Source organism: Lytechinus variegatus, chromosome 3, assembly GCF_018143015.1.
Source record: "Lytechinus variegatus isolate NC3 chromosome 3, Lvar_3.0, whole genome shotgun sequence".
NCBI lineage: Eukaryota > Metazoa > Echinodermata > Echinoidea > Temnopleuroida > Toxopneustidae > Lytechinus > Lytechinus variegatus.
In genome coordinates, this window is record NC_054742.1 from 27,409,246 (window position 1) to 27,432,157 (window position 22,912).

General features: G+C 34.5%; 1 protein-coding gene across 1 annotated transcript in view; it reads right to left on the reverse strand.

The window, feature by feature from the left end:
- Positions 1 to 773: 773 nt before the first annotated feature.
- LOC121410668 (non-structural maintenance of chromosomes element 3 homolog) overlaps positions 774 to 22,912 on the reverse strand; it is a 41,605-nt gene continuing 19,466 nt past the window's right edge. The window contains exons 5-10 of the mRNA XM_041602902.1: positions 19,416 to 19,522; positions 17,424 to 17,503; positions 15,826 to 15,871; positions 13,426 to 13,485; positions 5,360 to 5,474; positions 774 to 1,806 (exon numbers count right to left, since the gene is read on the reverse strand). Coding sequence (XP_041458836.1) covers positions 1,663 to 1,806; positions 5,360 to 5,474; positions 13,426 to 13,485; positions 15,826 to 15,871; positions 17,424 to 17,503; positions 19,416 to 19,522 — 552 coding nt within the window. The 3' untranslated portion in view covers positions 774 to 1,662. The remainder of the gene's footprint in view (positions 1,807 to 5,359; positions 5,475 to 13,425; positions 13,486 to 15,825; positions 15,872 to 17,423; positions 17,504 to 19,415; positions 19,523 to 22,912) is intronic.

Below are 22,912 nucleotides of genomic sequence, written 5' to 3' on the forward strand. Positions count from 1 at the left end.
AATTTTGCATTTGTAACAAATCTTTATGAAACTGGACCCACTTCCTAAATGTCATCTTTCTACATGAAATAAAATGCATGGCAACAACCAATTCCCAGTATTAAAGAAAAATTCAAAACAGATACATTATTAGATGACTGCATCTCCTAAACGTTTCTAAATAGCACTTGACTTTGAACTAAGAATTTGAGTCCAAGGTAACTTATCAACATCAACCAATGAAAAGGGTATTAAATGTATTACAGGATATTCATTGGCCGATTCCCGGGGGGGGGGGCACTTCCATTCATGAGTGGATACCATGCTTGACCATGAGATCTCAAAAAGCACCCTAAACACGTATTTTCCATATTCTGAAAATGCACCCCTTAACAAGTATTGGCGTGTGAAACCCTACCCTTAACAAGTATTGGGAACAAAACGATACCCTTGGCAAGTATTCCCTGAAATGAACCCCCTAAACAAGTACAGCAATATTTTATTGTTATGTCTGTCAGTCGTCGGTTTTACCTTTACACACCATTTGGTTTAGTACAGCCCCACCTTTCACCTCGCGCAAATGGGACTCTAAACACGTAGTGTTGGGGCAAAAGGGACATCCTTTATAAAACATTTTAATTTTGTTTATCATCCCTGCAAATTTGACCCTAAACATGTAGCTTTCCTAGCGAAATAGATACCCTTTTTTCATTATTTTTGTGTTTTTGACACCCTTATCACATCTTGAAAAAGACATCCTTTTTATGTGTTTTTTGGGTCGCGCATGGTATCCACTCGTCAATGTAAGTGCCCCCCCCCCCCCCCCCCCGGCCGATTCCAATATGAAAATAAACAAGTTCTGTCAAAATGATCAAGCAATAATAAGCAGTCTAACTTAATGGAAAGTTTCAAATTTCTTGGTTATCTCAAGAGGTCTGCATCCTTTCTCACTGAGATATGATTCAGGGAACTTAAGTTATACCTCATTCACATTTCCCCTACGGCGGTCATACGGGGAGTCAAGAACTGGCATTTTTAATATAAAGATGAATAAAATTGCTGTTTTTGATTTGCCATACGGCCGCTGAAGGGGAAGTTTGACTGAGGTATTAGGCAGAGTGTTCCACGAAACAAATAGTGCCTTCCACTGCCAACTTTACTCTGAGCCAATCAGATGCAAGGATTTGGGTAACTTATAACCAATTTTCACTGCCTAGTTTTTTTGTTTCATAAAATGCTCCAAGGGCTTTTGTATATCTCATCAAATGAAAAGTGAGAGCATGAATCTCTGCTCCTCTTTTCTCTTTTGCCCAATTTCAGTGAAGTTGTGAAGAGCAAATTTACAAAGCTCATCAGATACGATTGCACAAAATCAAGAGTAAAGCTTTTTTCTCTGCTTCTGTCTGCACTTCTCCTTAAATAACGTAAGACCTGAAGAGCCAAAGTTTGTTGCAAATCATTCAAATTTTCATACAATTCCAGTATGGTTAATGATTTGTTTAGCTATAAAGCTTGTTAAAAGTATAGATGGTAAAAAGGAACTGGATGGCTGGTGTTTTATGTCCTCCAAGAGATCATTTGTATTCATTGTCTTACCAAAAGGCACAAGTCCATCAACTTCATTCTGAACCAAGGTCACAACGTAAGGCTACACTGATAGCTAACCTATTATTGTCTGTCTTTCTAGTCATCATCCATGTCTTCATCATCCTCATCGTTGTCCTCTCCATTTGCATTCTCGGCTGCTTCGTCTGGATTGATACCCTTGGCGATGAGAACCTCTCTATACTGTGTCTTCCAGATGCTGGGGTTCTCTTCACCCATGATCTGATTACATGAATAGAATAATACATCAGATACTATGGTACCATGCTACTTACAATTGTACATCTAAGAATAAGACTACAGGAATCACTTAAAGTGATTGGTTAACATTGGTTTGACTTTTAAAAAATCTGAGCTAGAAGATCACACTTGTCACCTGTGTCTGTGATATGTTACAAAAATGAAGCCCAGAAAAAATTGTGTTTGAAACTAATTATTTAGTGCTTCAAAAATTGAAATATAAAGTGACCGGAAACACCATCTTAATTTCATCCCATACACTTAAGTGTAGTATATAGGCGTCTATAAGACACCTATTTACAAAATCAGGGTTTGCCTTGTAGTTTTAGCTTTTCATTCTCAATAATGGTTGTTTTCAGGGTTTATTAGTTCTAATACATGCACTTGTACACATGTTTCATCTTGGTTTGAATTTTTTTTTAATCAGCTGCTCACAGAGTTAAACAATACCTTTAAGTGAAAAGGTGGGAGGGGTTTGGTATCCTCTTGAATGTGAAAATACAGGTCGACTAGCTTGTTAAAACTGTCAGGTTTTTTAAGCAACTTCAAAGCGCACCTCAGCCACTAGGGGTTTAGGTTTGGGGTCGACTAGTTTACCTGACATATCACTTTCCAAAACAAAAGCAGACATACAGAGAAAAAGAGAGGATAAAAGGAGGGGGGGGGGTACTGAGGTGACAAGAGGCAGCAAACTGGATGAAAATTTGAAAGCTGGCGAGGTGTAGAGAAAGTGATTGATGAATGAGATGAAAATGAAGAGTGAAAACTCATGAAAGAGAAAGGGATAGGAAGTAAGCAACAGAAGAGGAAAGTGAAAAGAAAAGCAGAAATACAGATAGGTCAAAGATAAGTCAGTGGGAGGGAGAGTGAAAGAGAGAGATAAATAGAAAGAAAGGGATATATAGGAAGAGGTAAGTAACAAGTAAGTTGAAAGTTAAATAAAATTAAGATAAAAAACAAACACAGTAGCACAGAAAAGAAAATGTTGAAAGGAGTAAGAACAAGAGGCAACAAATATGTAATTAAAAAAGACACCAAAAATGTACAGACCAAGGCAAATTTTCAGAAATTACACAGGCTGTAATCATTATATTGATGAAGACTAAAGGGAAGGGGCATATATTTGAGGTTTCTTTACCTTAAAACCCCTCAACATGTGGTTTACCTTACATCAAATGTGGTTAGAAACACTCATTCTGCTAACCACAAGTTATTCTTTACCAGAAGAGGATACATATTTAAAGGGGTACTCAAGGCTGAAAAAAAATGATTTTAACAGATAAAGAAAAATCAGAAAAAAAATCACTAAATATTCAACAAAACCAGACAAGGAATAACAAAATTATGGCCCTTTTTCTAATATTTACATCATTCCAGTGAAATAGTTCTAAGCATGTCTTAATGAATATTCAATGAGCAAACTGATGATGTCATATCCCCACTTGTTCTTTGTATTTCATTACATGAAATTAGGTTTATTCACATTTTTTACCTTCAGGAATAAAAAAAAAAAATGGAATGACAACATATTCAGTGCATTAGATGTTCATCGCTGCAACATATTTCAATACAAAGGAGACATATCATTCACACATGTATGAAAAAATGGAACAATCATGATTTCATGACATAATCAGCCCACTGAATGACAATTCATGACAACGTGCATATAACTGTTTTCACAATATATTGCTTTACTTCAAAATTCAATAACTTTGCTATTTCTTATAGGACTTTGATGAAAATGTCAGCATTTTGCTCTGTGAATTTTACTCTATTTATGCAGATATAAATATTCCCAGCCCGGAGAACCCCTTTAACAGGGAATCTTATGTAAATTTTGTCAGGAAGAGTTTTTTTATTCTCTCTCTCTCTCCCTCTTTTTTTTCAAGAACATTCAGTAAAAATAAGTACTGTGAAAATGTATATCATATGACTTGTACTTTCTGATAGAGTATATCTTTCTATAGTTTTGAAATCAAAAGGAAAAAAAAAATCAAATCAAATGACCACAAACTACAAGGTTGGGGACTGTACACAAGCATGAGTGGGCAGAAGGAAGAGAGGCTGGTCATCTTTAATCTGTTTTAAAGGTTACAATTTTCATATATGGATAATGCCCAAAACTTCCTGCTCTCTTTTACTAAAGTGTCTGTATGAAGAGAGACTAATTATTTAGATCAAAGTCCGATGAAGCCATATGAGGATGTATCAAAAGGTAATATCTAGGTCACACCAAAGTCGCCAACACCTTTCCTTTGTTCCTTGGTCAGTTTCCTCTACTTTGTATGTTATTCCATGTAGGAGATAATATATCCTACAGTTTCTATCTTTGATATAAAAATAGTTAAAGGAAAAGTTCACCCCAACAAAGAGTTCTTTTGAATAATAAGAGAAAAATCCATCAAGCATAACACTGAAAATTTCATGAAAATAGGATGTAAAATAAGAAAGTTATGACATAAAATTTTGCTTAATTTCATAAAACAGTAAAATGCACATCCTGGCATGCAAGCTAATGAGGGGATCAATGACATTACCCATTCACTATTCTTTTGTATTTTATCAGATGAAATATGAAATATTCTAATTTTCCCTCAGTATCATGTGAAAGAGAGTTACATTCCTTTCTGAACATGTGGAACTACCATTTTTAAAACATTTTATGGTCCATTCGAGTTGGTTCATAATGTCAAATTTGTAAGAATTTAAAAATTGTATATTTCAAACAATAAAAAGCAAAGGAAATAGTGAGTGAGGGAGATCACTGACTCTCTCATTTGCATGTCACTGACTTGGACATATATAACTATTTTGTGAATTATAAGCAAAATTTTAAAATGTCACAACTTTCTTATTTCATATCCGATTTTAACATTTTTCTGGGGGTGGACTTGACCTTTAAAATTCTTGTATTATTCATTGAACTACTCATGTCAACATTAGTGGGTGGTCAGGCCTAAAATAAATATATTCATCTTAAAAGGTGATATATTTCTTTAAAATACAAACCTATTTAAGATGTTTTCACAAATTCTCCCTATTCAGAATAAGTCATCATTTCATAATTTTGGTACTATATGCTGCAATGGAGATGCCACTTTGCAAAATTAGCAAGCACCAGAGACATAATTAAAATTGATTATTCCCCGACATATCACAATAGTCTTATTTTAGGATACCAATTGTTACCAATAAAACAAAAACATGCCTTGAATGTCTTCTCTCAAAGACCAATGCATTGTTAAAATGTTCAGACAAATGTGTAAATTGATCATTACTATGTTCAACTGATGGAAAGTTTTTATTGTTCAGTCACATTTTCAAAGACAATGACTAATACAGGGATATTAATACATAACATGTAGCTTACCACTTGGCCGTTTAATTCTTGGAAATTAACGCAGACCAGATGAAAATCATATCTTGCAATAGGGAATATGTGACTGAAAACCAACTGACTTTGAGGTAGGAAAACTGATATTTTAATAACTGAAACAACACAGCACACAATCATAGAAGATGACTAGCTTACCTGAGCTACAAGGTTAAGTATTTGTTCTTTATCCATCTCCTTCTCAGCTCTCACACCCCACTTGAACTCAGATTCTACAGGATCAGTATTTGGGATCTTCTGACAATCCAAGTACCTAAAAAAAACCAAATGCTTTATCAATAATTAATTGAATGACAATACTGTCTAAAATATAACACTTTTTTCAATTGTATAGTATGGTTTGGATTATGCAGTATTGTGAGTCCTAAACAAAGAACAATGGGGATGAAACAGGCTCCTTATCACTCATTTTTTATTTATCTATTTATTTATTATTTATTCGGCACTTCAAACATATTTAAGATTTACAAAGCAATATCAAACGTTACATAAAATGACATAAAAATTATACAGGTACGTGCAATATTTGATAGCAGTTTGTCCAGTGCATCAGTTGGTGGCCAGGGAAGAGGAGAGCAAACTTAATCACTGTGACCTAATGGTCCCTCCGCCCAACCAACCGATGCACTGGAAATACTGGTAAAATTTGCATGAAAATAATCGAATCAAAAAATGAATAGTGATTATCAAATTGAAAATGATTGCACTAAATGTAGATGTCCGATTTCAAGTTATATTCAAAGGGGTCCAAGAATAAGGTAATCAGTGTATAGGTAAATAAATGTAACTGAAATTTAGGAATATATCATAATAACCAAAATGAAGGTAATTATTAATGCATATACATTTGTAACATCTTTATATTGGAACTGAAAGTTGATAATTAGGGCACTAAAATACTGAAAATTAAAGGATGAATATACTGTGACAATGTAATGACCATGACTCTTCAAACAGAGTATAGATGACGATGGCAAGAAAGCATAAGAAAACATAACAGTGATTAAATAATATAATTATTATAGATACATGTATATGAAATCTTCCTTAATAAGTGCAAAATATAACTGAACTAAACATAGACTTGGATTTATTGATTTGAAAAATGTCTTCATCAGATTTACATGCAATACTAACTAAAAGAGGCATGAGAAGAGATGTGAGATTTAAGACTGTTTTCTTATTTTTTTTCTCAATAGCATAAAGGAAAAATAAAGAATATTCACACAACGAAAATATAACCCTATTGAATGTGTTATGCTCTTCTCCTCAATGCTCACGCAATGCATGACAGTCCTTTTTCTGGATCATCTATTATGCGACTCTGTTGTTCTCATCATTTGCAAACTGAAAGGTATTCCAGTCTTAACAAATAAACCAATGAAAAATTCTTCAAACTCAAAAGAGTTTTTCAAAGTGACAAAGTTATGGTAAGCTTTACAATGTTTTTGTGAAACAATTGATTATACGTCATCACATCTATGCGGTGAGTGAGCTTGTTACAAAATAAATTTCATAGTTTTTTTCTTAAATGTGCCCAAAAATATTTGGTGTAGCAAAAATGATCCACACTAACACTGAGTCAATCAATCCTGTTTCCATGTTGACCAGAAGACCATTTGAAAAAAAATGGTTTCTAATGATGAAATAACAAAGAGGGGGGTGGGGGCTGACAAACTCAGCTTTAATAATTTCCTATTTCTGACATGCTTGTGCAACCATATCACAGAAATAATGTCATTGTTTTGAGTGTCATGAGTCATTGTTATTTTTCTCTTTGATTCTGATAAAATTGAAGTGTTTTGCTTTGCAAAGATTCCCCACTTTCCCCAATATCCTTTTGTATTCCCCTTTGCAAAACATATGAGATGTAAAGATGTGTAACATTAAAACAATAAAGATTCCCTTCCGGTTTCACTTTCACAAGAGATATACAGTTCCTTGTGTTCATGACAGTTGAAGAACACTGGAATTGCCCCATTGTTAAATGATATGATTATGCTACAATGTTGACCATAGCAAATAGTCAGATCATGTTTACAGATAGCATGATGAAACCAAAACCAATTAAATTCAAATGCAAAGAGATGAAGAATGATGATAATGAATAAACTGAAGTGCCCTGTAAGGATGATAGGTTTTACTTGATAAGTTTTGAAAAGGTTAAAACAAATAGAGGGCTCTAATAAACCACATGACAATGGGGAATAGGTGATCTCATTTTCCCATGAAAAGCTTAATTCGTCATTGCAATTAATATTTCAATCGACCCCTTTATTCCCCAGTGGCAAAATCACAAATCAATTCACAGATTTCAATTGTGTTCTTTAAGATCATGAATATCATACAATGAGACATAAATGCTTGAACTTGAAAGTGAACACTGCAGATAATGTGCATTTAACTTGGAGCAACAACTGTTGATGCTATTAATAATTTTTGTCACAAATTCTTATTCATATAAAATCAAAAGAACAAATTTCTTTATGTGGCAAATTAGTAACTGATAATTGATGTGCAAACAAGAGATGACATGAGGAATAATAGATTAATCTTGTGTTTGTGAATGGGCATCATGTTAAATCATTAGAATTCCCCTAGGATTAAGATGATACATCTGAGCAATAAACTATCTTTATTCTATATTCTTGCACTTATTTGCACAGAAGACAATATGTCAGTGTTACTTTCCTTTATCAGGAGAAAATGTACTACATATATAATAATAATAATAATCCGCATTTATATGGCGCTTAACACATCGGAACGACATCTCTAAGCGCTTTAAAGATATATTATTACCCCGGTCATCGGATCCTTCCATGCCCGCATACAATGTATGCACCTTCTCCACTCCCTGGGGAGCATTCCAACAAGAGTTCCAAGACTCAATTGCTAGGCATACTTCATAGGCTTTCGCATCCTACCGGGTACCCATTTAACGCCTGAGTGGAGAGTAGCAAATTGTGGATTGACGCCTTGCCAAAGGACGAACTGAAAACACATAGGTAATGCTACTGTGATAACCATAGACTTTCAAAACCATTTTCCTTACTCTAGAAAAGACGGCACATGACAAGGTTTAATTTTTAAAATATCATAAACTACTAGAAAACAAACTATTAAGAGCAGCAAGACACTGCACTATGCAATAACATGTTTTGTGGTTGATTTGGAGAGCCTCTTTCATGGGTTAATTAATCTGCATGTGACAGGAGACGAGATGAAAGTAATTACAGAAAGGAAATGGTCATGGGCTTTTCTCCCCTTCACATTTCATCTCTGATTCTTTGCCATCATGACAGGGTGACTTTCCCCCTTCCTGCTTTGATGTAAATGATCAAATTATTTTCAACAGGACACTGATACTGCGTTAATTGACATCTTATAAATCATACCCTCTTGATGAATCTAATGGAGCTGCTTTTTTTCTTGTTCGTTACGATCTGACATCTAGTTACTTTTTAATAAAATAAAAATTATAGAGAAAAACACTTTTTGATGAAAGTTCAGAATGAAGAAATTAATTTTCAAAGTTTTGATTTGGAATGTCACATGCATTCAGCTGCTCATTACATGCATGTCATGTAATATTATATAGATTTTATAAATCCTACATTCAGGTAATAAAGCCACCTCCATATAGGATTTACCTGGACATGGACACTGCTTCTCAGAATTTATGATTTCCATTGATATTTCCTGCAGAAAGGGCTGTAAGGTATCTTCTTAATATTATGATTCACAGAAAGCATCATTACTTTAATACTGACTGCTTCCAATGAATGCTCAACTGTAACCTAGCTAGTAGGCTCAAGCCTCGGGGGGGGGGGGGGGGGGGTGGTGCACTCAAATCATATTTTGATAGGGGTGTGCCTCACCAAACCCCGAAATGGGGGGTCTACGGGACTGACTACAAGGGTAAAATACGGGGTCTTGGGAACTAAATATATACCAGGCAGTGTGAAAAACGGTCTACAAAACAGGATTGTGGTACTGTAAGTACAGTGCACGCTATCGCTTAGTCTAGTTCTAGACGATTTCAACTGAATTCTATTCTCCGACATATCGTACTCTCCTATCCATACACCCAAGCTGAGTTCGAACCTGTCCGCCCAACAGACAGGACAGGTTCTCAGATTTGCACTCTGGCACTGCAATCCTGAAAGCAAAACGATTTATTCATCCTCAATCATTGTTAGGATACATATTTGTGCTAATATTTGTTTCAAGACCAACTTGTTGATTGAATTCTAATTAGAGTCTGATTTGGCAGACAAGCTCTAACCATACGGTCTTCTGTATTCACCTACGAACTATCATTTTAAAGCCTCGGTAAAGAGTCAATAATTTGAATCATACTTGAACTGTAATAATTACTGAAAATTATTACTACTTTGTAACTTTTCAAAAAGCACTTTGAATATAAAAAGTAATTATCATTATTTAATTGGCAGTTCTGCTGAGAGGCTGGTGCGTAATCTTAAACATGCAATTCCCATAAAATAAGTTTTGCACCTACTCTGGCAAAAACAAAACATGTATTGTTTGTTGGCAACCATTTACATAGGACAAGATAATGAACTAGAACATGCTAAATCTTCAATATCATTGATATATGGTTTAATTTCAAATTTCAATATTGTGACAAAGCTGGTATAACAAGACTGACAATTGTTTGTCATACTTGAGATACAATTTATTAGCATGAATTGTGCTTCTGGTACCTGTTTCCTCAGTTGGGACAACATAACCGGAATCTGATCACATCCGATGAATTCCTGTGTTCTGACTTGGGAGTCTCAGGTCTGATTCTTAAGATGAGACTAGTTTCAATTTCATAAGGATTCCCTAATGACAGAAGTCTTACAAAACAAGTTTGTTTCAATGCTCATAAGCTAAAAAAGGAGATAATACTTCTGTTTTGAGGAAGAAAACTTCCAACAGCAAAAAAGAGAAATGATCACGTTTGAAAGATCATCATTTAAATCTCTCAAGGAAAAAGAATATGGTGAAAACAATTATGAATTTTCAATTTCTTTTCATGAATATTCATGTAGAATGTTCATTGCAAAACTGATCCACTATACAATAATTGCTTTTCAGGAGACCTGACGACTGAAATGTACAAAACAAAAAAGGATCAAATGTTGGATCTGAATATTAGCATATAGTCCCATACATACACCTCTGGTACAGTGTACATGTATGTGAGTCACAGTAATGGAAATGATCTTGTATCACTTTGGTGATTCAAAAAATCTCTACACTGATTCTTACAGTACTGTGCAACAACATTTCTCAATAAGTTTGAAAATAAATCTCTGAACTCCATTTCATCACCCAAAAATCATCTGTATCTCTAAAAAGTTTTACATTGAAAATTTCTAATTTGATTTCATAAGTAAATTTAAGCCAGTGCTGATTTGTCCTCTTTTCAAAGAATTGATTTGAACAACTCCAGCATATACATAAAGCATGAAGCATGATGAGTACATATATCACTCATTCTAATCCATATCTGCTGGAAGCACTGCTTTTCTTCTCTCAAATTTTCTTCGTAATATTTACTCTTCTCTTCCCAGACCTTTTTAACCTTTGCAACTGTAAGAGAAAATATAAAGAAGAAAAAAAAGAAAGCCTCTTCCTTTCAATCCCTTGTTTTCATTTAATGAACCCCTCAGTATTATTTTTTTGACCTCCGATCTCTTCCTCTCACCTATTCTTTCACCACTTACCCCACTGGCCAGGAAACCTTTTCATCCAAAGATAACTGCTTGGGAAATTGCAATTAATTAGCAAGGCAGGGTTACATTTAGAGTATGAAGAGGGTTTTCTAATTAGTTGTTATGAACCATAAAAAGAAAAGACATTTTCAAAAATCATGAGAAATACCCTATTCATACTTGAAACTTGCTCTGAGTATGATCCAGTTCTGATATGAAAGTTCTGCCCTAAGCCCCAGGGGGAGGGGGGAATGCACTCAGTATACACTGTAGTAGGGGACACGCGGAGGGGACCCCCATCTTTACACTCAAATTTCCGTTCCAAGGCATAGCATTTTTGTCTTATTGAGAAAAAGAACAAAGAAAGCCGCTCCAAAGCTTAGCATTTTCTTCTTATCGAGAAAGAAGAAGAAAGAAATTTGCTCCAAAGCTTCGCATATTTTTCTTACGCCGTTCCGGTCGCAATGATCTCCTATACAATGAGCTGCAATTTTGTTGAAGAGCGGCCTCAGTGCGCTGTCCGACCATTGCCTCTGCCCGAGCGCACCCGGCAGCCGTGCCGCCGGGCTAGATGCATCATGCACGCATGCCCGTTCCATAGTGATGCATACGCACTCACAAGCTGGCGATCCGTTTTCACAAGCATTTGTAGTTCCAAAGCCTGTTCCAAGGACCCTCCTTTTTACAATAAGCCCGCTCCAAGGCCCCCGTTTTTTGTCTCGCCCGCGGCACACCCCTACTACTTTTTTGGTCAAGTGCCCCCCCCCCCCGGGCCCTAAGCCAATCAGTTGCAGGTATTTCAGTCGATATAAACAATTGAAACTCAAGATAAAAACAAATATGGCTGAATATCAGGCTAGAATCTCCAGATTGAGCAAACTCAGACTGACTGAAAACTGTTTACTGTATTATGAAGTCACAAAACAGGAATTAGCAAGGTTATAATCACAGGGGAAACAGATGTGCACACCATCATTAGATCACCTACACCCTTTCCACTCGGTGCAATTTCCACAACAGAAAACTAGGGGACTTGTGATTGCTAATGCATTGAAATGTATGTTGGGCCTCATCTTACAAAAACTTGTGATCGATCAAATGAAATGCAACTATGGCCAGTGACATCATCAAATATTCATAAATACTTTGAAATTGTTATAATTTGTGCATGCATCATTGTTTTGATCTATCATAACTTTCCTTTTTGGGGGTTTACATGGGAACATGAATTATTTTCTAAACGAATACATATATTCATATCTCATATAAATATACATGTATGTATCTCATGTATGAGATTGATTAGATCAATGACTTATATCCAAATATAAAAATAATTGAACAAAGAAATTTAAATTATTAATTTATATGATAGCTCTAGGTGGGGATACTAAAGTTCTACACAATATAACAGAAATCAAGATCTCTGAAATAATCAGAAATCAACTCGCTATCCCCCATACAAGACTAGCACATCAATGATGTGGAGCTCATCCGCCATCTCGCAACATATTGAACAAATTTTTCATTTCAGGCCAGTTGACACTGTGGTAAATTATATTGGTGACATAAATTGAGGAAACAGAATTGAAATTGGTGAACCTCATGAGGCTCTCAGATGAAACAAAAAAATCTAAATCAGCCAACAAATAAATAAGAAGTATTTTTTGTGAGTTTTGAAAAATATGCATAAATTAGCATATGTAATGAGTTTCAAAATTCTGTGTAGAACTTTAGTATCCCCACCTAGAGCTATCATATAAAGCAAACAAAATTTAAATTGATCAACAATTAAAGAGGCATTTTCTGTAATTCTGTGCAGAAGTTTGGTGAACCTCATGAAGCTCTACCAGAAGGAAGCAAAAAAAATCAAAATCGGACACCAAATAAAGCATTTTTTGTGAATTTTGAAAAATGCGCATAAATTAGCATATTTAATTAATTTTAAAATGCAGTGTAGATGTTCTTAATCCCCCACCTAGTGCTATCATATAAAGCAAACAGAATTGAAATCAGACTTAAAATGACAAAGAAGAAGCATTTTGAAATTTCGTCCACAAATAAAGAAAAAGAGGCATTTTCTCATTTCATGAGCTTCATTAGAGGTTGACAATTATACAATACCCTGTTTATAAAATGATATGAAAAGAATATGAACGCACACAAATAACATTCCTCATTCCAAGAAAAGTTTCCCTTTAGGGACGGTAATGAGGCCGCTCATTACTTGTACATCCACAAGCCGGGTGTCTTTCATTGCCATTGGTGGGATAATGCGTTCAATCCTGGGCATGACCAAATGCAAATTTAATTTAATCACCCCATCGAGAACATGCAGTGTGCAAAGGGGTAAAAACATGAAATCAATGACAAACACTGACAAAACAACACCTGCTAAACTATCAATCCATCATTGACGCAAGACTAACATACATCACAACATGCGCACAACACTTGACATAATAAATATAGACTTACAGTTGTTTGGTGAAGTCCTGTGTGACCAGTTTCCGCAAGTCTCCATAGACCGGATGCTTCCTACGTACAATAACAAGTTCAAATAAATATTGTTTCCCTTCCTAAATTTAACTTACTGAACATCAAACGGGTATAATGAGAATAGGGAAGAATCCCGGGAATAATGATATTTACAATCACTTCATACAGGTAAGAAGCCATAAGCCTGTACCCTGAAAGACAAAATAGCATGTAATGGGTATACCTTTGTGCATAAATACAGTATAAACACAACATTCATAAGGACCAGGTCAACGAAAAAGGAAAGCAGAAGAAAAGGGGGGAAAGAAGGAGAAGGCGACAAGGATTGCAATAATATCAATCGGCAGGATAATAGCAAAAGTTTATACGATATTCAAATGATATTAAAAACATCAAATTAGAATTGAAAAAGAAAAATTATCGTTGCAATTATTTTCTCCTTTTTTTAAATTTATGCATCTCATGTTACTGCAAACCGTTTGGTTAATGTCCTAAGCGACATATTTCATTGAAAAGAAAGAAAATAAAGCACTTTCTTCAGGATTCAAATAGTTTTATTTCTAAATTAATGCCAGCAATCATTTGTTTTCCACTGATATTCAAAATTGCCATCCTGATTAGAGCCTCTCAAATTTCCTTTCCCTTATTTTGTCAGATTTTGGTCATAATCAGGACAAAAATAGACTTTAAATTAGTAATTAGCACATCCTCAAAAGCTAAACCAAATCAAACTGTGGGTAGTTATATGGTGGAAAATATAATTTAAAGGCTACTTCTCACATGATCAATTTTGCCCATATACACAGACTGGCCTTATTTGTTCAATTTATGGGTAATCTCTCATTTCCTTCCAACATAAAGTTGATTTGAATAAAATGAGAAAAATCCAACAAGAATAACACTGAAAATATCATCAAAATCGGATGTAAAATAAGAAAGTTATGACATTTTAAAGTTTCGCTTAACAACAGTTAACAGTTATATGCACATCCAGGCTGGTATGCAAATGAGGAAACTATGACTTCATCCACTCACTATTTCTTTTGTATTTTATTATATAAAATATGAAATATTCTAATTTTCTCTTCATTGTCAAGAGATACGATTAATTCCTCACTGAACATGTGGTATTAGCATTGTTTAACCCTTTGCGTGCTGATGTTGCAAGTTTGCACATTCATAAAATTAAATTCAACAATCTTTATGATTAGTTTTCTCCCCTACCTTCAAAATAGATAAGCTAATAAAAGGCAATAGTGCTTGGATAACATCTATATAATAACAATAAGTATCAATGGTGCAATATGGATATCTTGAATTAAAGAAAATAACATGGAAACAATTGTCATTATTATCCCTCCGAAATTAACTCAGCGTGCAAAGAGTTAATACTATATGGTTCAGTCAAGTTGGTCCCTATATAGTCAAATCTATAAAAAATGAAATATTGTATAATTCAAACAATAAAAAGCAAAAGAAAAAGTGATGGACATCATCGGCTGACTCATCTAGTTATGCATAGCACTGTTTTGTGAAAAATAAGCGAAACTTTAAAATGTCATAACTTTCTTATTTTACATCCAATTTTGATGAAATTTTCAGCACTATGCTAGTTTGATTTTTCTCTATCTATTCAAGTCAGCTTTTTCCTGGGGTGGACTTGACCTTTAATAAAGCTGCAGCATTTATAGATGAGGAATATTTCCCCTTAACTGGCATAATATATCAGCAAGCAGTGTATTTTAACATAAAAAAAAAATCTACAAACTTGTAAATCTATATGTGGAACCATAAACAATGGAGGATCCAATCCATACTACAATGTGCATAAATTGATAGACACTATCAATGGTAACACCATCAGTAGAATCACCCAATTATAGCCCCAAATTGGTAAAATGTCACAACCTAGCCAGTATTATATCTGGTCCACACAATGCCACATGAAAATGCCACTATAAAGGCATTGGTTGGGTAAACTTTTAAAAATTACAAGAATTATAAGATGCAATGGATATCATTTGCAAGTCTGCTCTGAATTCTCCTTGAAACCAAAACAGTGAGTTAACTTCAAAGATAATTATTTATTAAAAAAAAAACACTTGTGATACGCTACACTGAATTTGCTGGTGGTAGGACCGAAAAAAAAGGGGGTTGCCAAAAATGCATTGCGTGCAGGGTAATCCAGGCTATTGGCTATATGCAAATAAGTCATGAGATTGATCCAACAGGGCACAGACCCAAACTCACGTTATTCAAAAAAAATTCAAAGCATCTTTAAATTTCTTACCACAATCGTCAGTTCAATCAAATGAAAAATGTGCTTATCAAAAACTTGTTAATACATGAGAAAACAAAACTTTGCTAATCAGTACTTACTCTTCTGGATTGAGCTCAAGCTTTTGGAGTAGAAGCCACATTTGAACTGAAACATGAAAACAAAATATAAATGAAACAATAACAAAAGTAGAGCACATGTACATGTACCATAGGACTACATGTACACTCAGCAAAAAAAAATCTTGGAGACCTATAAAAGTTAAAATATTCCATATAGATATTTGATTAATTAAAGGTAAATTATTGTATGTCATCATGACCAGACAATATTCCTCTTCCAGTATGACATGACATTTTCATGTAAACAGTCATGCATGGGTGGTTATATGCTCTAAACAATAGCAATGTCAGTAAAAGAAAATTGCAAGAATGGATCAGTCAGTGCATGTCTGGTTACAGGCATTAAACAATAGCAATGTCAGTAAAAGGAAATTTGCAAGAAAATGATCAGCCATTCTTTCAGTTGTATATGGCATAAATATCCATTAAGCGATAAAAGCAAACTTAAAGTCGAATACCACTCTAAAAGAAAAGAGAAAGTAATCCAACTTGGACGGATCACTATTCCACTGGAATTTTAAGTCAAAGTTAGTCAATGAATTTCAGATCCGATAGTTGGTGCAGTGACAAATCGCCTTCTCAACGCAAGCATCCTTAACCTCCTATCTTCTGCAGGGGTGGTGGCCCTAGGTCGACCACTCCTAGGGCGGTCTCTGACTTCATCAGTAGCCAAACACCGCTGGTTCAAATTTGAAATTGTTGTTGGTGAAACTTGGAACTATCGAGCCACTAGTCTACATGACTGCCCAGAATGCGTTCCTATTGCCCTTGCACGCCCTTGATTGGAAAGCATCTTGAAAGTGAGTGTCCAAATGATCCATCTCATTATGCATCTCATGATGCATCCCTAAGCATTTAATTCGAATGATAACCACCTATTGAAATTGTTGAATGTATGCCTACAAGATGACCATGATCATTATCATTTGAGTGGTCCATTTCTTGCAATTTTTTTATACTGACATTGCTATTGTTTAAAGCATTTAACCACCCATGCATGACTGTTTACATGAAAATGTCATGTCATACTGGGAGAGGAATATTGTCTGGTCATATTGACGTACAATAATTAGCCTTTAATCAATTATCTATATGGAATATTTCAACTTTTATAAGTGTCCAAGAACTTTTTTTGCTGAGTGTATAAAACAAGAAATGGGTGTTTTCTTAATACTCATTGATCACTGTCTATGTAAATGGGCAGATTGGTATACATGTAGTCGCAGTTCAATCCTAATTATCTCTTACACAATACATAGAAACTACCTATTATCTGTATTCATAATTCCAAGTCTCAATACTGTATTGAGGAAAGATTCTTTTAGGAAGCCTCAAAAAAAAGGAATTGTCAACATTACAAAAAAGTCATATTTTCATATAATTCTTTCTTACTCAAACTAAAAATCCAACTCTTAGTACATTCAATGAAATTTGAAACAGCAATAATGAAATATAATTATTTTGATGATTTAACATAAATTAATAGCAATCATAAAATATCATTATCTATATCACTGAAATCTTGTCTCATTGTGTTGATCACTAAATGCACAGAATAAAGAATCCTTTCAGCCTACCATCAGACATTTGTCCTTCATTCATGAAGATTAAGGCAAGGATGATGTAGAGCAGTCCAAACTTCACTTCATCATTATTCCTGGAGAAACATGTTCAAATTCAGAAATTACTTGTTTTTTCATTTTTTCATTTACTACCAAAATAGAAGCAGAGTATAATCATAATTGCATAGGACGAAAAACTGCATCTACTATTGCTCACATCGCTTTACATAGAGTAACAAGGTGAGCACATGTCAGCATTTCAGTTTTTTTTTAATACATTTCTGAGAGCTTGATGAAATGCCTCCACAGCCAAAATTTGGTGGGAATTGGTCGATGGGGCCCCCCGAGAAATGACCTCATCATTAGTCCCATTGAAGACAATGTTTTATTCGCCTGGTCTGTAACATTAAGAACCAGGCCAATAATACATACTCCAATGAAACTATTATTTACATATATCAATGAGGATCTTGGGCTCCCATCAAATTTGAGTTGTGGAGGTATTTCATATTTTCGTCAAGCTCTACAAGAATACGATATCAAACTAGCACATCAATGATGTGGAGCTCATCCGGCATCTCGCAACAAAATTTAACACAATTTTAATTTCAGCCCAGTTGACACTGTAGTGAATTATATTGGTGACATAAATTGAGGATATAGAATTGAAATTGATGAAGAAATGACATAGAAGCATTTTTTGTGATCTATGAATAAATTTCATATGAATTAAGTATTAATAATTATCTAGTCAAAGTTTCTTAACTCTGTGTAGAACCTTGGTGAACCTAATGTAGCTCTCAGATGGAACAAAAATAACCAAAGTCAATCAACAAATAAATAATTAATTTTTGTGAGTTTTGAAAATATATGAATAAATTAGCATATTTAATGAGTTTCAAAATTCTATGTTGAAATTTTGTATCACCACTTCGAGCTATGATATAAAGCAAACAAAATTGAAATTGATCAACAAATGAAGAAGAAAAAACATTTTTTTGTAATTCTGTGAAGAAGTTTGGTGAACCTCAAAGTTCTATAAGATGGAAGAAGAAAAAAAGTAAAAATCGGTCAACAATTAAAGAAGAAAAAGCTTTTTATGTGCATTTTTTTAAATATGAATGAATTAATTTCCCATAAATTAGCATGAAAGTTGTTCTATTCAAACTTTCAAAATTCTGTGAAGAAGATTGGTGAACCACATGAAGCTCTACCAGATGGAAGAAAAAAAATCAAAATCAGTCCACAAATAGAGAAAAAGAAGCATTTTATGTGAATTTTTCAAAATTTGCATACCGGTACATTTCGCATAAATTAGCATAAAAACTGTTCTGGTCAAAATTTCAAAATTCCGTGTAGAAGTTTGGTAAACCTCATGAAGCTCTACCAGATGGAAGCAAAAAATTCAAAATCGGTCAAAAAATAAAGAAGAAGCATTTTTTGTGAATTTTGAAAAATGTGCATAAATTAGCATATTTAATTAATTTTAAAATTCTGTGTAGAAGTTTTGAATCTCCCACCTAGTGCTATCACATAAAGCAAACATAATTGAAATCGGACTTAAAATGGCGAAGTAGTAGCATTTTGAAATTGTGGACGGACGACGGACGACAGACGACGGACACCATACCACCGCATAAGCTCATCTTGCCCTTCGGGCCGGATGAGCTAAAAATCTGAAATGCGAAGTTGGAAAATTGATGTCACTCTTCTGTAAACTATTATCTTGGTGGGGTGTCATGGTGTTGTAGACTCTCATCTTTCAATCTGATGAACATGGCTTCGATTCCTAACCGTGGTGTGTTTTCCTTCACCAAAAAATTTACCCACATTGTGCTGCACTCAACCCAGGTGAGGAAAATGAGTACTGCAGGAAGTAATTCCTCAAAAAGTAGTGAGCACCAATAACACTTTCATGAACTGATTAAATAACAAAATAAAATAATAAAGCTTTTATAATTAAATTAGTTTTAACAGTAACTCCTTGATTATCTCATAGTCTCATACCTCACAAGATCTTGTGTGAGATCACTGCTCAGTGAATTGAGTAAGAAATAACACTTTGTCTTTGTCTTTCCACCTTGTTCTGCCTCCACTAGTTCATATCCAAATATCTGCAAAGACAATAATGATCATCAAAGCTACAAATACTACTGTACACTCTTGTTTGATCAGTAAACAGGCCAAATCATGATTTTGGGAACCACTCGTCGATTTGTATACGCACACTTGTGTACAAAGTGAATGGAGGTGGAAATGGGGAATCGTAGGTGTGACTGAATAAAGCGCTGCGGTATGAAGCGAACGATGGTTCCCAATATCACGATAATGCCAGTAAATACTTATAATAGTCAGACTCCACAGGCACTAACTTTATTTTGTGTATAACTCTGTCTAATTTTCAATTTGACTAACAAGATAACCAGTTTGTCTAATATCCAGTTTAGCTATATTCAAAAGTCTAAAGTACTTTCATTTTGGCAATGAAGGAACTGACATAATTAGACCAAATGATATTTAGCCCAAGTGGTTATTACACCTCTTGGCAATTCTGAAGACAAAGTGTAAGTTAGACAAAATTAAATATAGACCGAGATGAAATATAGCCCAATTGAAAATAGCTCATCTAGAGGTTGAGACCCAGTGGATTTAGACCAAGTCTGCATACGCCCTAAGAACTTGGTGAATAGGCTAACAAAGAAGTAAACAAATATATAACGCTCCTTGAACCTCCCACAACTGATCTGGTAGACAAAAGGAACATCCCTTGTTTTGTTACCAGAACAGGTGATCAGGTAGCACCTGTCCTACTTATTTTACATGAAAGTATTAAAGGGATGGTATTTAGTCTAATGGGACAAGTTTGAAGGCTACAAAAGGCCATATAGTTGTCAAATTTTGTTAACATTGCGTTCATATCAAAAGTGAGGTACACTAATGTGAAATTCGAATAGGTCTAAAAGAGATACTAGAAAGGGCTGTAAATGTAGTAAATAGAAATTTTCAAAGGAGTGACTGAAATGATAATAAAAAACATGCAGAATTCTGATATTGTATGCTATTCAGCTTTCCTAAGTAAGATCACTTTCCATAAGAAAATCCCTGAATGGAGGAGCATTGCCTGGGAAATAATTGATACTCTTATTTTAAGTTGTTGGGGCTTTTTCAATTTACAAGGCTTCCTAATAAAAAAAAAGTCAAGTCTTTCATGCAGGGACCCTAACATTAATCATAAACAACAAAGAATGTGGGAAAAGGCTGTGAAATACTGATAACACAGTCTTAATAGCTGGAACCAAATGCATTATGCATCTACATGTAGCTTTTGGTAAGGTGCCTACTACTGGATACCAATGACAATATGGCAATGCCAGAGTCCAACGGTAAAGACTGTCTACTTTAAATTTCCCAAAAGTCATTACCTCGTTTTATCTACATTATTATCCAGAATTTCATCTTCGCAGAACACATTAATAAATTCACAGTATTATGAGTGGAATGTAAACAATTTCACTTTTCCTCTTATCATCACCTCCCCTTTAACCCTATCTAGGCGGGGGGGGGGCCTCGGAGGCCCCCCCTCAACAAATCGCGCGATATTTTCGCTGTGCGAAATTTTTTGACCGCGCCGCTCGCTGACTTTTTACTTTCAAGTCTTGCGCAACTTTTGAGACCAATTTTGCGTCACCCGGGTACGTGGTTCTGAAATTACACAACATTATGTAAGTGCATGTCAGACCAAAAATTGCTCGAAAACATGATTTTGTGTACAAAGTCAATGCAAATTATGTTTTCAACCAAAATTCATAAATGTATGATTATTTTTAGTTTTTCTAGTCTAAATGTATTCATTTTATGCTTTTTATGATCACAGAAGAGTCCCCAACAAATTTCATTGAAAAAACAATGAAAAACAAAAGGTCCAAAAAACACAGAAATACATAAGAAATTGCAAAAAACAATATAATACATAAGAAAATGATTTGATATCACAATTTTTTTCATGTACACTTGCTAAGGACACCACAAAGAGTTTCTATACCAAAAATTAGTACATTTGGAGCTTTATTTAGGGAGTTAGAGGGAAAAGTATGATTTCGCATACTAATTATGCATAAATTAGCATAATCACTTAATAGCGATTCGCATGAAATAAATTACTATACAATCTTGTAGATTATGTCCCAGGCAACCTGCGTGCCAATTTTTGGCGCGATCCCGCGGTCAACGGCCAAGATCTTAGGGGGGGGCCTGGGAGGCCCCCCCCCCCGGCCATAGGAACTCCCAAAATACCCCGGCCTAGATAGGTTTAATATGAACATATATACTTAGGACTCCAGTCCAAAAGCAGGATAGAAAAACTATTGGTTTTAAGAATACACTGGAAATACTAAACAATCTAAGTTAAAAGTACACCCAATTTTCATTTACATTTGTCTTTTTTTCAACCTCACTTTTGGAATTACCTCAGAGGTGAATGTGGATGTGACCATGAATGGGGAGCTTATCAAGTTAATGAGGAATATAAAACTTGATGTTCATAAGCTTTCTATGACCAGAGCAAAGAAATATTGAGTTCTTGTTTGTTATAAGGGCTAGTGAAAGAAAGTGTATTTTAATCTGGTGACTAATCTGCAACAAAGAGAACCCTAATCCACTCACAATACTAACCACAAGAACAAACTCTTCTAACCACTATTAAATCTTCTTCCTCCTTTTAGATTCAAGTCACAAGACATGGGGAGGGAGAACAAAAGGGGGGTAACAAAACTTGATCCTAAGATAGATCTAAGAGGGAAGACGACCCAAGCAGATCACAAATTAAATTGATGAAAATAAGGCTTCAGCAAATCAATTTGATGATAACACTTTGAATTTGAGGAGTTTCGAATAATTTCAAAAGAATATGCTACATATGATATACAGTATATTCAAACACAGGAAATTAATTCGGTAATGAAAGAACAATAAAATACTTTTTAAAAAGAATGTGGTCCCAAAAGACCAAAACACAAAGCTATAGTTTTAAAATTGGTTGCATTTGTGCAATTGATCATAAAAATCAAACAATGGTAAAATCAATTTCTAACTGTTGCATAATGAGACTCACGAAACCAAGAACAAGAGGAAGGGGAAAAACATGTCAGCCATTGAACTTGCTACAAGAAAGAGAGATAGGAAAGAGGAATAGAAGTTACTTGAAACAAAACAAATTCTAGAGGTCTGTATTTCAACAAAACTTTCATCATTTATTTTGTTAATATTTTTTCAAGTGAGGGTTGATTAACTATGTATGTATAACACAAGGTAAAAAGTAGGAGTTGAATACTAAAATTGCTCAGTACATTATGCAGGTCAAATATCCAGTTTTTTAACAATATTTTTTTTCCAAAAAAAGTGTACTTATTCATTCAGTATTTTTGTAGTCCAAAATAACTTGTTTCAGTACAAAAAAATGCTTATACTGTTAAAATCTTCCTGAATAAAGAAGAAATAGCCAAGGG